Here is a 15347-nt window from a genome sequence, read left to right on the forward strand (position 1 = left end):
GCTTTGCTGGATAAAGTAATCTTGGTTGTAGGTTCTTGGTATTCATCACTTTGAATATTTCTTGCCACTCCTTCTGGCCTGCAAAGTTTCTGTTGAGAAATCAGCTGACAGTCATATGGATATTCCCTTGTAGGTAACTGAGTTTCTTTCTCTTGCTGCTTTTAAGATTCTCTCTTTGTCTTTTGCTCTTGGCATTTTAATTATGATGTGTCTTGGTGTGGTCCTCTTTGGATTCCTTTTGTTTGGGGTTCTCCGCGCTTCTTGGACCTGTAAGTCCATTTCTTTCACCAGGTGGGGGAAGTTTTCTGTCATTATTTCTTCAAATAGGTTTTCAATATCTTGCTCTCTCTCATCTTCTGGCACCCCTATAATTCTGATGTTGGTACGCTTGAAGCTGTCCCAGAGGCTCCTTACACTATCTTCGTATTTTCGGATTCTTTTTTCATTTTGCTTTTCCGGTTGGGTGTTTTTTGCTTCTTCACATTTCAAATCTTTGACTTGATTCTTGCGCTCCTCTGGTCTGCTGTTGGGAGTCTGTATAGTATTCTTTATTTCAGTCGGTGTATGCTTAATTTCTAGTTGGTTCTTTATCACAACATCGAGGGTCTCATTAGATTTCTCGAGGATCTCATTAAGTTTATCGGCGGCTTCTAGACAGTTCTTGAGAGACCTTAAAAGTGTGGTTCTGAACTCTATATCTTCCATTGACAATTTTGTCCAGTTTCTTTGTCTCCGCATTTTGTTATGCTTTCTTGGTGCACCCCCTATTGGTCTTTGTGTGCAGTCTTGTAGTTAAGCCTTGATTGTTGTAGCTAATACTAGGGGGGATTTGACCTCCACACCAAGTGACTGTCGGCTTGGAACCATGTTTTAGAAAGATAGCTTCAAGAGCCCCTTTGGGATCATTTGGAAAAAAAAGTCATTTAGGAGGGAGAGCATCACTTACCTGGATTCATCATATTCTTTCACATCTCCAAAAAAGAATTGCAAATTCCACAAGGAAAAGAACTATTTCTCCATATTCTTTTATGTTCTTTGGGCTTTAATATGGTACTATGCATTATAATTTTATCTGATAAATCATTATTATTATTATTTTTTAGGTCAATGAAAGTAATACATTACCTCTGGTACTGAGTACGGCTGTGTAGCTGAATAGTTGAGGCTGAATGTAATGATTCAGATAGACATGGGGAGGTAAGGGGAGGAAAGGGGCCTCTTTGGGGCAACTTTTGTCTGGTTACCTGGAAAATTTGAGCGGTGAAACGGGATGCAGTCGATGAAGCCTTTTGAGACTGTACAACAGGATACATTATATTTGATTTAATTAACACAAACCTGATAGTTTCCTAATGAGTCCTGTTGTGGCCTATGCATTATGCTATGTTTGATAATACAGAAATACAGATATGAGTAAGGAACAGTCTCTGCCCTGTGAGCGCACACTGGTTCCTGAAAAGAGGAAATAGACATTTTAACCGTGACATAATACAATCTGTTTACGCTCTGTTAGCCTGTGAACAAAGTGCTGCGGGAAATAGAGAAGGGAGTGACATAATAGCTCACAAGATTTTTGTCGGGATTTAAAAAAAAATTAATATATGTGTAAAAATGTCATACTAGTAGAGTCTTAGCTCCAATTTTACTCAGCAAACACTACCTTCGTATTGGTATTGGGAGATTTTTTTTGCAGAACGTGCAGCCCTCACCTTTAAGGGGTTGCTCGTTCCCCTAAGCCTCCGACTTCTTTCGTCTGGCTGAACCCACGTGAGTTTTTGGCTCTTCACGCAGAGCCAGGTGTCAAAGACCTGCAGGCTCCCACAGTCCAGCGCCTCTGAGATCTCGGCGGCGGCTCTACTCGGGAGTTTACGGTCGTGGGCGGGGCCCGCCCCCCCATGTGGTCCCGACATCATTTGACATGGCGGAATCCCTCCTCAAACCCTCCTGGTAGTTATTGGAGCGTCGGCGGCGGCCGGAGTAGGAGGAGGAGGAGGAGAGCGGCGGCGGCGGCGGGAGCGGAGAAGGGGGCGGCGGCGATCCTCGGGGCTGCCGGCTGGGAAGGCGCGGGCGAACCGGTGTCTGGCGCGCCCGGAGCCCCGCTTTTCAGCCCGAGGGAAGGTAAGGCGTGCGGGCGCGGGAGGCTGGAGGGGACCCGCACCCCGCACCCCGCCGCCGGTCCCCGCGCGCTGGAAAGCCCCGCCGGACGCCGGGTCCGCCGAAGTGCGTTCCCGTCCGGGAGCGCTCGGGGCGCGCCGGGCTTCCCGGGGCAAACTTGGCGCCACAGTGCGGGGCGCCCCGCGCTCGCCGGGACACCCCGGGAGCTCGGGGTCGGGGGAGGGTCGGCCTCCGCTAGGGGCCGCGTCTGGTTCCCGCCCGTCCCCTCCGCTGGCCGGGGCTTGGAGGGGCGAAAGAAACGGGTAGATTCTTCTTGATGAAAAAACACACACACACACAAATCTGGGCAGTGGCTCCGGGCTCTCCCTCCCCGCGCGCCCCCCCGCCCAGCCTCCGGGCAGATTTTGTCGGAGGAATCCGCTCCCCCTCCCGGAATCTCCGCGGCAGGAACGCGGCCGGGAGGGAGGGGGAGGACGGCGGGGAGGCCGAGGAATCTTCGACGTGTCACTTTCCGAGGCTGTAGATTTCCATATGGTGGAGGGAGGGGGGCGGGCGTGCGAACCGGGCTCCAAGTGGCGGCCCGCCTCTCCGCGCCGGGCGGGGGCGGGGGCGGGCCGGGGCCTGGGACCCGCGGCTGCGGGCGGGGGGGGGGGGTCCCCGAGCCCGCGCCGGCCCCCCGCCCCCCGGCCCGGCCTCTCCGGGACACTCCCCGCCCCGCAGCTGGCCACCTCCGGGCGCGCCACGTCCTCCCTCCTGTCCTGCTCCCCCGGACTCCCCCCGGGCTGGGGGCGGTAACCGGCGGCCGCGGCGGGACTCGGCGAGCCAGGCGGCTGCCAGCTCGGGCGGGGGAGCGGGGCGCGGCGGGAAGGAGCGGGCGACCCGGTGTGTGGGCCAGCGCAGCTCCGGTCAGTCGGTCACCCCGAGGGGCGCCCGGTGGGGATGGGGCGGGCGGGAGGCATCCGCACCCCAAGGCGGCCGGGAGGGGCCGCGCGGGCCGTCGGGGGCCGGCGGCGGGGCGGGGGCGCGGCGGCGTGCGGAGGGCCTGTCACTCGGGGCGGCGTTGGGGGCCGCGGGCGGTGTCCGCGAACTTTAAAGGTCAGGTCCTGGCGCCCCGCGGGAGCCCGTGCCCCCGGGCCGGTGTCCGGGGAGACGGGGCCGGGCCGCCCGCCGCGCCGTGGGCCGGGCGCCCTCCTCCAGGGCGCGCAGCTGGAGCTGGGGCTTTGGAATCGCCTGCCCTGCCATCCCCGACGGAGGCGAGCAGCGGCGTTTTATCCCAGCCGGTGCCTTTTGCGGACTTCCTTAAAAGTTACAACTCTTTCTTTTCTCCTCAGCCCAGCATTTTTTTGAAACAAAACTTGGACTTTGGCCAGGATGGGCCGGCCCTGGGGCCCTAAATCCACACATCTATCTCTCCATCCTTGTTGGTTTCTCGCCTCCCTCCCCTTCTTCCACCCAGGCTCAATCACTTTTTTTTTTTTTTGGAACAGGAGTCGTCTTTTGTTGGGTGGGCATCTCCTGATGGCTTGTCTGTTTGTTTTTTAATGTGCAGTTAATTTGATCCCAATTTTCCCCAGTTTCCAGGCCCTGCTAGGGAAAGCAAGAGGAGAGGGAATAAGCCACTTTTTTTTTCCCCTTCTTCTTCTCTTTTTTTAAAGTATGGAGAAAGGTGGGGAGGCTTGGTGGTGGTTATGGGCAGAGAGTCAGAGGGAGCAGACAGACCCGGAAGAAAAGGAATCTGCTCTGGAATAACACTTATTTTTGAGGCCTCCAGCCTTGGGCAAAAATACACCGCCTCGGTTCTTATGTCTGCAGCCTGAGATGCTCCTCACTTTTAAGCTAAGGCCCGACAACGCGGGCGGGGGGGGGGGGGGGGGGGGGGAAGAGGTCTGCAGCCATAGCGGCCTGCGACCCTGGTTTTGTGCCTTGCGTGGGGGTCCGTGGTTTCCCCCTCTTTGGAAGCTGGCTCTGTGGACCTAGTATTCGGTGAATTTCCTGGCTCCCTGGGAGCAGCTGTTAGTAAGGGTAAAAGCTTTGGGCATGTTTGTGTCCCTGCAAGAGAACTTCACCCAGGGGGCTGTTATAATTCCCACTTTGTTTAGACACGAGGGTCACCCACAAGCTGGCTATGCACGAGGCATAGCTGGTTTTAAAAAGTTATTAAAACTTGTACTTAAACTTGTATGTGCTTTGAAAAAGTGTTTTCGTTTAAATGCTTTTAAGAGAAAAAAAATTCATCTGTAAAGATAGTGTTCATTTAAAAGAGACGTTAAAACGGCAAGATATCATCATGGAATAGGGGGTTGTAGCTTCTAATTACAGTATATACAATTTCAGAAAGATATTCCGGTAACCTTTTAAGACAGACTTTATAAATAGCTCACACCAGACCGTGGCTATATTGCAGAGCCAGTCTTCTGGGGTTTTGGGAAGAATGCTTGGGATCAGTTAGGAAGCTCTAGGAACCTAGGTAGTAGTTTCCTCAGTAGGAGTTTTGGCCCCTTTTGCTTAACACTTCATTTAACCTGGTGGAATTTGATAGCATCCTTAGAAGTTAACCGGAAGAACTTCCCCAGAGTTTTCAGTTTTAGGAAAATGAGGGCCAGGGAAGGGGAAGTGACTTGCTCAGGGTTACCATATTAAAGCCCAAGATAGGATTGTAATAATAGCTACTCCTTCTTGGATATAAGGTGTACTAAGCACTGTGTGTTGTGCTTTAAGTGCTATCTCATTAAACTTCTAATAAGTCTTTCCCTTTAGATGATGTTATGGACATTTTATAGACAAAAGCATTGAGGTTCATAGAAATTGAATAACTTGCATAAGATCACATAGCTACCAATGGCATAATAGAATTTTCTTCGGTGATGGAAATGGTTCTGTATCTGTGCTATCCAGTATGGCACAGGAAGCTACTGGGGGTTGGAATGTGGCTAGTGGGGGCTGAGGAGCTGCATTTGAAATTATTTACTTTTAATTATGTTAAACTGCTACTCGTGACTAGTCTTTACAATACCGGAGATAGCCTTATAGAATCTTTTGACTCCAAACATTCACAATTAACTGTGTCCTATTGCTTTTTAGATCACCTAGTTCAGTTTTCTTTTTTCCACAGCAGTAGGAGATGCTTAGATTCAGCTCTTAAATGGTACTTCAGTGCTAAGTCACCTGTAACTCAGTTTTGCTTTCACACTTTGAGTGGACCAAATAAGCCCATTATTTGTTGTTACTTTAAATTTTTGCATGTCAGAGTGAAAACTGATGGACAGAAACTTTAAGTGACATTTTCTTGTTTGGTTGAAATGATTATTTATAGGAATTGCTGAAAATGCAGTCAGCTTGTTGGTTATATTAGTGTAATAAAGGAGTAGAAATAGGAGGCAATATGAAAAATCACTAATCGGGAGTTGGAAAAAAAAAAAGACCCCTAATACCCATGTTTACTTGTTCATTTGGCAGTTCTTTTCAAATGACTTCATAAGTGTCAGATAAATAATATAGCCAAACCATCATTCAATTTTTGTGATGTAGCTGCAGAATGAAAGATTAAAATCATTGCTTTACTATCAAAGTCTAAAATCCAAATATAAAACACTATATTAGCCTACGAATTGGGAAGAATATGCTTAAGATTAAAACAAACAGCAAGAGAGATTCTTTTGGTGGCAAATGGGCAAATAGTTTTCTGATTAGAGGATTTAATTTAAATACAATGCATTTTAGAATTCATTTGGGAAAAGGATTTTCAACAACTTCCTAATTTTGTGAGAAATAGTGAAAATTCCAGCCACTGTTAAAGTAAGCATTCATTTATCTGGATTCCATAAATATCCAATAAGCCAGTACCTTTTCCTTTTCTTTTCCTTTTCCTTTTCCTTTTCCTTTCCTTTCCTTTTCCTTTCTTTTCCTTTCCTCTTTCTTTCTTTCTTTCCTTTCCTTTCTTTCTTTCTTCCTTCCTTTCTTTCTTTCTTTCTTTCTTTCTTTCTTTCTTTCTTCTTTCTTTTTTCTTTCTTTCCTCTCTTTCTTTTTCTTTCTTTTTTTTTTTTTTTTTGCTACTACTTTCAAGAAAAGACAAGTGATTAATATTTTTTATAGGATTTTTAAAGCAGTAACTTCCAGTGTCAGTGTAAATGTACCTGAATCTGCTATAAATGTACCTCCCATAGTTATCGTACTGCCAGGGGATAAGTGCATTTCATAAGCCTGACCCTAGTATTATGCTCCTGAGGATCTGCACTAGTAAATCGCTTCCAATGTTCTGTGTTTTAGTGTCATGTGAATTGTGTGGTTCCAGCTCTTTGAAATTTATAAATTCAACTATAGATAAAGGAAGGCATCCATCAGCGAGACTGTTCAGATAGCTGAAACAGCCTGCTCGTACCCATTGCTGACTATAGGGAGCATGGTTATTTGCGAGGAACGAGGATGAGAGAAACAAGTTATAAATAGGATTATAGTGTTCTCATGAGTGTGAGAAATATAGGAAACTTGATTTAACTCATGATGTAGTGTTCCATTTGTAGGACATCAATGTGCTTAATACAAATGAGAGATAGTAAATCTTAAAAGATAAAGATCTTGAAGTGATGGGCAAATATTAGAAATCATACCTCTCGTGAGGGCCACATCTGAGCATCAGTTGGAAATCAGACTACCTAGTCTGTCAGCCATTACTTTTTAGCTGTGTGTCCTTGATCAACTTCTGAACCACTCTTAGTTTAATGTAAGGAGAAAACATCTTGCATACAATTTCTCAGATGGTTGTCACAATGGATTAATGAGTCGGTGTATTGAAAAGTGTTTGGTAAAGCCTTACACAAACTCCATAGTTCATTATATTGTAAAGTTTAAAACAGCTGTTCCCAGTATTACTTCGTGTTTTCAGAGACCTCCAAATTGTATTTGGACAGTTTGAAAAGTCATTTTTTTCTCCCTTTGTGATGAGTAAATAAAGCTTCAAGTTTAGATTGCTGTGTTTCATTTTCTCTCCACTCCTAATGGAATAGTTGATTTGTGACCTCTCAAAAGTTGTGTTGTACATAAAATGTCCTAGCTTCCCTGTTTGGGGAATTTTTTTCTTTAGATGTAGCTTATAGCTGGCTAGCATTGCTGAAGTGGACAGGACAGCCTGCTTGACTTGGGTCGTTTTTGAGGTGAAGGGGAAAAAGTACAAGTGTCTTAGAGGAAATGCCAATATTAAATAATAGAGGCATAGGCTTTAGTCCTTGTATATTAGCCTGTTATTTGAGCTTTCAATAATTATAGCTGGGAATGGGGGAAAAAAATCATTTTCAGTGTAGGAAATCTTTGCAACCTACCTGTTTCCACTTTAGAAAGTACAATTGCCTTTCTTTACATTAATGAGGTTAATCCATGAAATGAGAATTTTTGTGGTAAGACATTCTTTTCAAGTAAACCTTAATTCTCATTCTTACAGTGCTGGGAATGTACTTAGGTGGTTGAGGAGAAGTTTTATTCTTCACTTTACTCTGAATGCCTTTGAATGTAGGAAAATATTCATAAGCATATATATATATATATATATATGTTGTCTTAAACTATAAGTATGGTATTACATATTTTAAAAAGGCAGAGAATGGCCTGGCTGGTTGAGCATCAACCTCTGAACCAGGAGGTCACAGTTCAATTCCTGGCCATGGCACATGCCTGGGTTGTGGGCTCCATCCCCAGTAGGGGGCATGCAGGAGGCAGCTGATCTATCAGTGATTCTTTCTCATCATTGATGTTTCTCTCTCCCGCTCCCTTCCTCTTTCTGAAATCAATAAAAACATATTTAAATTAAATAAAATAAATAAAAAGGCAGAGAATGCTTGAATCATTGTATCTAGACAGAGGCAGGCTTCTCTAGAAGCCAAACACAGACTCATGTGGGAGGGTTGACTTGATGGTTGGTATCTGAGCTCGTTGCAAGGTACAGCCAATGAGAGGTCAGTCCATAGTCATAAGCTTATCCAGATGGGAGCTGTTTATGGTGCAGGTTTAATGTTAAGTAAGGATCAGCCTTTGGTGACCGAAGGTATGTGGTGTGGGGTGGGGACAGGTGGTAGGTAGGTTTTTAAACCACTAGGTATAATAAATCTGGTTAGATTGTGATTAGCCATTGCAGGTAGGGATATTTCTCAATTTAAAATTGGAGAAATCCTTCCTATATAATAAAAGCATAATATGCAAATTGACGGAACAGGAATGACCTACTCTATGACATGCACTGACCACCAGGGGGCAGACACTCAACTCAGGAGCACTGCTGCTCAGCCAGAACACTGGCTGACGGCTGGCGAGTGCAGAGGTGGTGGTGGGAGCCTCTCCCACCTCTGCTGCAGGTGGGCAGTAAGGAGTGAGGGGTCCCAGACTGTGAGAGCCCCAGACTGCGAGAGGGATGTCTGACTGCTGGCTTAGGCAGACATCCCCCGAGGGGTCCCAGACTGTGAGAGGGGTCCCAGACTGAGAGGGTACAGGCTGGGTTGAGGGACTCCCCCAGTGCAGGAATCTCGTGCGCTGGGCCTCTAGTAAATGATAATATTGGATCAGTCCTTGAGTCTTTTTCTCTTTTTTGTTCCTAGTTGAGATATGCAAGTTTAGCATTCTGTAACTCTGGGATTGTAATTTCCATACCTTTGGGTGATGAGATTCCCTTGGCCAATACTCAAGTCAATTTAGGCATTAGCTTCTAATATGTTTTGTTTCTATAATATTACAGTTGCTTGTTAGTATTTAAAAAACTTGAGGGAGAAGATTTTAGTCAGATGATGTTGAGCCAAAGTTAGCATTGAGATTATGTAAGTATCAGTGTTTAAAATGTTCCTTGATTTAAATTATTATATTTGAGTTTAAAATGTAATTTTACTTCATTCATTTGTTTATTGACTCAGAGGACATTTGTTCAAGCTAGGTTCTTCATTAATGGAATATTCTATTGTGTTCTGACTTTATTTTTTGGCAAATGGAAAGCATTTTTGCTTACTTACAGAGGTACTTTGCTCATATTTTTTGGAATGTTGTGTAGAGAACGGTCTACCACCAACTCCTAGGGCAGGATGGTGGCAACTTTAATTCTTTGCTCCTTTCTGAAATTTGAGGAATGTTAAAATTGAAGCACCTACAGGCTATGTTAAAAACTAAAATTTTGCCCAGCTGGTGTGGCTCCTATGAACCAGGAGGTCATGGTTGAATTCCTGGTCAGGGCACATGCCCAGGTTGTGGGCTCTATCCCCAGTAGAGGGCTTGCAAGAGGCAGTTGGATAGATGATTCTCTCTCATCACTGATGTTTCTATATCTCTCTCCCTCTCCCTTTCTTTCTCTGAAAACAATAAAAACATAAAAAACCCCACTGTATTTATATTAGAAGTTAAGGCTTCTGATACATTCCTGTTTTGACTCTGGGAGATAAAGATTTTAATAAAGGCAACCAATCAGAAAAATTTAAACTAAGTTGATATAATACTAACTCATAGTTAGTATTTCATAATACTAACTCATAGTTAGCATTATAAAATTATAAACAGGTCTGTTGAAATTATTATCTAGAAAATTGTCTTTATACACGAGCAAATGCAGCATGTTTGAGAAATAATTGAAGATTCTAAAATCCCAGGAAATAACATGATTTAATTTATTCTTAAGGGACTCAGATTCTCCACAGCTGGTGAAAGAGGGAGGGGTCTCTTAAAAATAACTCCATTGTTCTGGATATAACTAATTAGGGATTTGCAATTAATCCAGGCAAGTCTAGCATAAAGTTTGGCTTCCTATTCTATATGAAAAGTTTTTTACTGTAACAGAAGTTTAAATAGATCATATGGGGGGTAGTTACCTAATGAGAATAAACCACTTCGGAAAAAATCAATTGACTTAAAAGCTGTGTAAAACTGCAGTATGGGTTGAAGCTAGTTCTACTGCTGGACTTTTTATAGAGATGCAGGGCCCTTGGAAGTCGTTTGACCACCATGAAGTAAATGTTGAATTACTCAGTGTCATCACATAAACTAGGAACAGTTGACCAGCAAAAGTTCTATATTTTTGTATGCAAAATAAATAACCACAAGCGAATATCCACCTTCTCCATTTCATCCCATCCCCACCAATAGACTTCATCTATGCTTGTGGATTGTTTGGGAGGTTTTCTGTTGACGTTTTTGACAGTTTGTTAATTTCTTTTGTCACCTGTAAGCACTTAAAGGCAAATTGGTGAGAGCAGGTGTTAAAGATTGAAGACCCTCTGTCTCTTTCCTGCCTCAGGGTTTAGGCCAAGTTGTGGAAAGTCTGTGAGTAGGAGTTAGATAAGCTCATTAGGCTAGCTCCTCCTCCACTTTTACTAAAGGGAGGCCTTCCTGGGCAGGTTAGCTCCAGGTATTGTGTGAACTGACAGAAGAGTAAATTTCTTTTAAAATATCTCAGGATATTTGCATCCAATTATTCAGACATGAAGTTTTCTAGCATGTGACTTTTCAGGGGTTAGATTGACGAGGTTTTACGTGCAAATTGTATGGGTAGGATACTTAATATATTTTTAGGATATGCTCCCTCTTGTATTTTAAAGTACTTTTTCAACATGTTCTATATCTTTTATGATTTATATTATTTAAGAACAAAATACTAAAAGTCCTTAGATATTGCTGTTTTTGATATTTCTGTTGTGGTTTTTCTTAGGAAAAATAACTCTGATTTAGAGTAATGGAGGTAAACATTCTGAATTAATGAATCAGAAAATACTTAAAAGTATATTGAGCCCTGGCCGGTTTGGCTCGGTGGATAGAGCGTCAGCCTGCAGACTGGAGGGTCCCCGGTTCGATTCCGGTTAAGGGCATGTACCTTGGTTGCAGGCACATCCCCAGTAGGGGGTGTGCAGGAGGCAGCTGATCGATGTTTCTCTCTCATCGATGTTTCTATCTCTCTCCCTTCCTCTCTGTAAAAAATCAATAAAATATATTTTAAAAAAAGTATATTGAATTGGAACCCTAGTCTATTGGTGTTGGGAATGTAAAAAGGTACAGCTATTGTGAAAACAGTTTTGCTGTTCCTCAAAATGTTAAACATAGAATTCCCTAGCAATTCCATTCCTAAGATTATACCCAAAATAATTGAAAGCAGGGACTTAAATACTTGTCCACCAGTGCTTATAGCAGCATTATTTAGAATATCCAAGAGGTGGAAACAACCCAAGTGTCCGTTCACAGATGAATGGATAAACAAAGTGTCTTATATACCCACAATGGAATATTATTCAACTATAAAAAGGAATAAAATGATGACACATGCCACAACATGGATGATTTTTGAAAATATTATCTAAGTGAAATGAGCCAGACGCAAAAGGATAAATATTGTAATGTTCCCACTTATATGAGGTACTTAGAATAGGTAAGTTCATAGAGGCAGAAAGTAGAATAGAGATTACCAGGGGTATGGGGAATAGGAATTACTGCTTAATGGGTGTAGTGTTTCTGTGTGGGATGATGAAAACGTTCTGGAAATGGATAGTGGTGATGTTTGCACAACATTGTGAACATACTTTTTTTTTTTTTTTTTTTTTTTTTTTTGTTATTTCAAATACTCCCAAGTTATTTATTTATTTATTTATTTATTTATTTATTTTTTAATATTTTTTTTTTTTATTGCTTAAAGTATTACAAAGGGTATTACATATGTATCCATTTTATCCCCCCGCCCTAGACAGTCCCCTAGCCTCCCCTATCACCCAGTGTCTTATGTCCATTGGTTATGCTTATATGCATGCATACAAGTCCTTTAGTTGATCTCTTACCCCACTACCTCCTGCCCCCCAACCCTCCCCGGCCTTCCCGCTGCAGTTTGACAATCTGTTTGAGGCAGCTCTGCCTCTGTATCTATTATTGTTCAAAAGTTTATAATGGTCTCTATTGTCCATGAATGAGTGAGATCATGTGGTATTTTTCCTTTATTGACTGGCTTATTTCACTTAGCATAATGCTCTCCAGTTCCATCCATGACGTTGCAAATGGTAAGAGTTCCTTCCTTTTTACAGCAGCATAGTATTCCATCGTGTAGATGTACCACAGTTTTCTAATCCATTCATCTACTGATGGGCACTTAGGCTGTTTCCAGATCTTAGCTATGGTGAATTGTGCTGCTATGAACATAGGGGTGCATATATCCTTTCTGATTGGTGTTTCTGGTTTCTTGGGATATATTCCTAGAAGTGGGATCACAGGGTCAAATGGGAGTTCCATTTTCAGTTTTTTGAGGAAACTCCATACTGTCTTCCATAGTGGCTGCACCAGTCTGCATTCCCACCAGCAGTGCACAAGTGTTCCTTTTTCTCCACATCCTCTCCAGCACTTGTCGTTTGTTGATTTGTTGATGATAGCCAGTCTGACAGGTGTGAGATGGTACCTCATTGCTGTTTTGATTTGCATCTCTCGGATGATTAGTGACTTTGAGCATGTTTTCATATGTCTCTTGGCTTTCTGAATGTCCTCTTTTGAAAGGTGTCTATTTAGGTCCTTTGCCCATTTTTTGATTGGATTGTTTATCTTCCTTTTGTTAAGTTGTATGAGTTCCCTATAAATTTTGGAGATTAGGCCCTTATCAGATATGTCATTGGCAAATATGTTTTCCCACACAGTGGGTTTTCTCGTTGTTTTGTTGATGGTTTCTTTTGCTGTGCAGAAGCTTTTTATTTTGATGTAGTCCCATTTGTTCATTTTTTCTTTAGTTTCAAGTGCCCTAGGAGCTGTATCAGTGAAGAAATTGCTTCGGCATATGTCTGAAATTTTCTTGCCTTTGGATTCTTCTAGAATTTTTATGGTATCCTGTCGTACATTTAAGTCCTTTATCCATTTTGAGTTTATTTTTGTATATGGTGTAAGTTGGTGGTCTAGTTTCATTTTCTTGCATATATCTGTCCAATTTTCCCAACACCATTTATTGAAGAGACTATCTTGGCTCCATTGTATGTTCTTGCCTCCTTTGTCAAATATTAATTGAGCATATTGGTTCGGGCCGATTTCTGGGCTCTCTATTCTATTCCATTGATCTATATGCCTATTCTTGTGCCAGTACCAGGCAGTTTTGAGAACAGTGGCTTTGTAATACAACTTGATATCTGGTATTGAGATCCCACCTACTTTGTTCTTTTTCAGGATTGCTGCAGCTATTCGGGGTCTTCTTTTATTCCAGATGAATTTTTGGAAAGTTCGTTCTAGATCTCTGAAGTATGCTGTTGGTATTTTAATGGGAAGTGCGTTGAATTTATAGATTGCTTTGGGTAGTATGGACATTTTAATGATGTTGATTCTACCAATCCATGAACACGGTATGTTCTTCCATCTGTTTATGTCTTCCTCTATGTCTTTTTTCAACGTCCTGTCGTTTTCTGAGTAGAGGTCTTTTACCTCTTTAGTTAAGTTTATTCCTAGGTAGCTTAATTTTTTCGGTGCAATGGTGAACGGGATTGTTTTTATAATCTCTCTTTCTGAAAGTTCACTATTGGTGTATAGAAATGCCTCAGATTTCTTGGGGTTAATTTTGTATCCTGCTACATTGCCAAATTCATGTATTAAGTCTAGTAGCTTTTGGATGGAATCTCTAGGGTTTTGTATGTATAATATCATGTCGTCTGCAAATAAGGACAGTTTTACTTCCTCTTTTCCAATTTGGATGCCTTTTATTTCTTCTTCTTGCCGAATTGCAATGGCTAACACTTCCAGTACTATGTTGAACAGGAGTGGTGAGAGGGGGCAGCCCTGTCTTGTTCCTGTTCTTAGGGGAAATGGTGTTAGTTTTTGTCCATTGAGTATGATGTTGGCTGTGGGCCTGTCATATATGGCTTTTATTATGTTGAGGTATGATCCTTCTACTCCCACCTTGCTGAGAGTTTTTATCAAAAATGGGTGCTGAATTTTGTCAAATGCTTTTTCTGCATCAATTGATATGACCATGTGGTTTTTTTCTTTCAATTTGTTTATGTGATGTATCACGTTTATTGATTTGCGGATATTGTACCATCCTTGCATCCCTGGGATAAATCCTACTTGGTCATGGTGTATGATCTTTCTGATGTCATTGTGAACATACTTAATGCCATTGAATTGCACACTTAAAAATTGTTAAAATGGCAAATGTTTGGTTATGTATATTGTACCACAATAAATAAATGAAGAACATATTAAAGGAGATTTATTCCACATGATCTGTTTGCCTCTGTTTGCACCTCCTTGATTTACTTCATGCCAGTGTGTAGATAGCTTCCCCCCCCCGCCCCCCCATCTCCTAAAGGGAGATTTCCCCTAGGCCATTTTTGGAGATCAGAGTTTATTTTACTAACTGATTTAAATTTAAGAGGAGACTATCTAAAAGAAGTAGATCTCTGGAGGGAAAAAAAAAAGACATTTTAATATTTAGATGAACCACATAATTTTATCCACAGATCATATAGGCACATGCAGATAAACATAATCTAGCCTGAATTTCACGGAGTTATTTAAAAACCAGGGAGTACAATTAGAGCTGTTATATTTTCTAACCTTTAAACTTTAAATTTTGTCATTTTCAGTACTTGAGGAGAAACTTTCATTGTTACTTAGAGAAATAGTCTAAGTCATCTCAGCTAGTACTCATGTCGGAAATGCATTGTGTTAGCATTCTTCTTCCTTAAAACAAACTGGAAGGGCATAGAGTGAAAGAAAGAAGCATGTACTGCAGTATTCTGTTTTATTCATCAGAACTTGCCTCTAACATCCAATAATTTCATAGAAGTTACTGCTTTCTGGAGTTTTTGTTTCGTTTTGTTTTTGAGATATTGATGTTGAGTTTGGGTAGATCACTTAAGAAAAGATGGGGCAGGATTTTAAAGTAAATGGATATAAAGCTTAAACATCAGTTGTAAAGTGCATGTTAGGAATACTGACAATAGACAAAAATTCAAATGAAAAAATTTAAGTATACATACAAATAACCAGTTACAGGAAAAAATACATACTGAGCACTCTGCAGTATTTGTCACCCATAATAGTTTATTAATTCCTGAATTCCTAGAAAACAGTGGAAGTTGCAAGAGTATGATGCTAGTGTGTATGCCTGCTTTGCTTTCCATATGGGTATATTATCTTTGCTGTGTATGTAAATGGCTTTCACACCATAGTGAGTCATTTTTGTGGTCTAATTACTCTTGAGGTAGAATCATTAGCAACTGATATCAAAAGTTACTGAGTCTTGGTCTCTTTATCTCTAGTAG

The 15347-nt window shown here is 42.1% G+C and overlaps 1 protein-coding gene across 8 annotated transcripts in view; it reads left to right on the forward strand.

Annotated features, from left to right (window-relative positions):
• Window positions 1-1880: 1880 nt before the first annotated feature.
• The window catches only part of FNDC3B (fibronectin type III domain containing 3B), a 340205-nt gene continuing 326738 nt past the window's right edge, over window positions 1881-15347 (forward strand). For 4 of the 8 annotated variants that reach the window (XM_059687039.1, XM_059687047.1, XM_059687040.1 and 1 more), the window contains exon 1: window positions 1881-2118. In XM_059687039.1, the coding sequence (XP_059543022.1) occupies window positions 1896-2118 (223 nt within the window). In that variant the 5' untranslated portion in view covers window positions 1881-1895. Of the gene's footprint in view, window positions 2119-2877; window positions 3021-15347 lie in introns of those variants that run through there. The other 4 variants (XM_059687042.1, XM_059687045.1, XM_059687046.1 and 1 more) reach the window with 3 other exon arrangements.

This window comes from Myotis daubentonii, chromosome 3 (assembly GCF_963259705.1).
Source record: "Myotis daubentonii chromosome 3, mMyoDau2.1, whole genome shotgun sequence".
NCBI lineage: Eukaryota > Metazoa > Chordata > Mammalia > Chiroptera > Vespertilionidae > Myotis > Myotis daubentonii.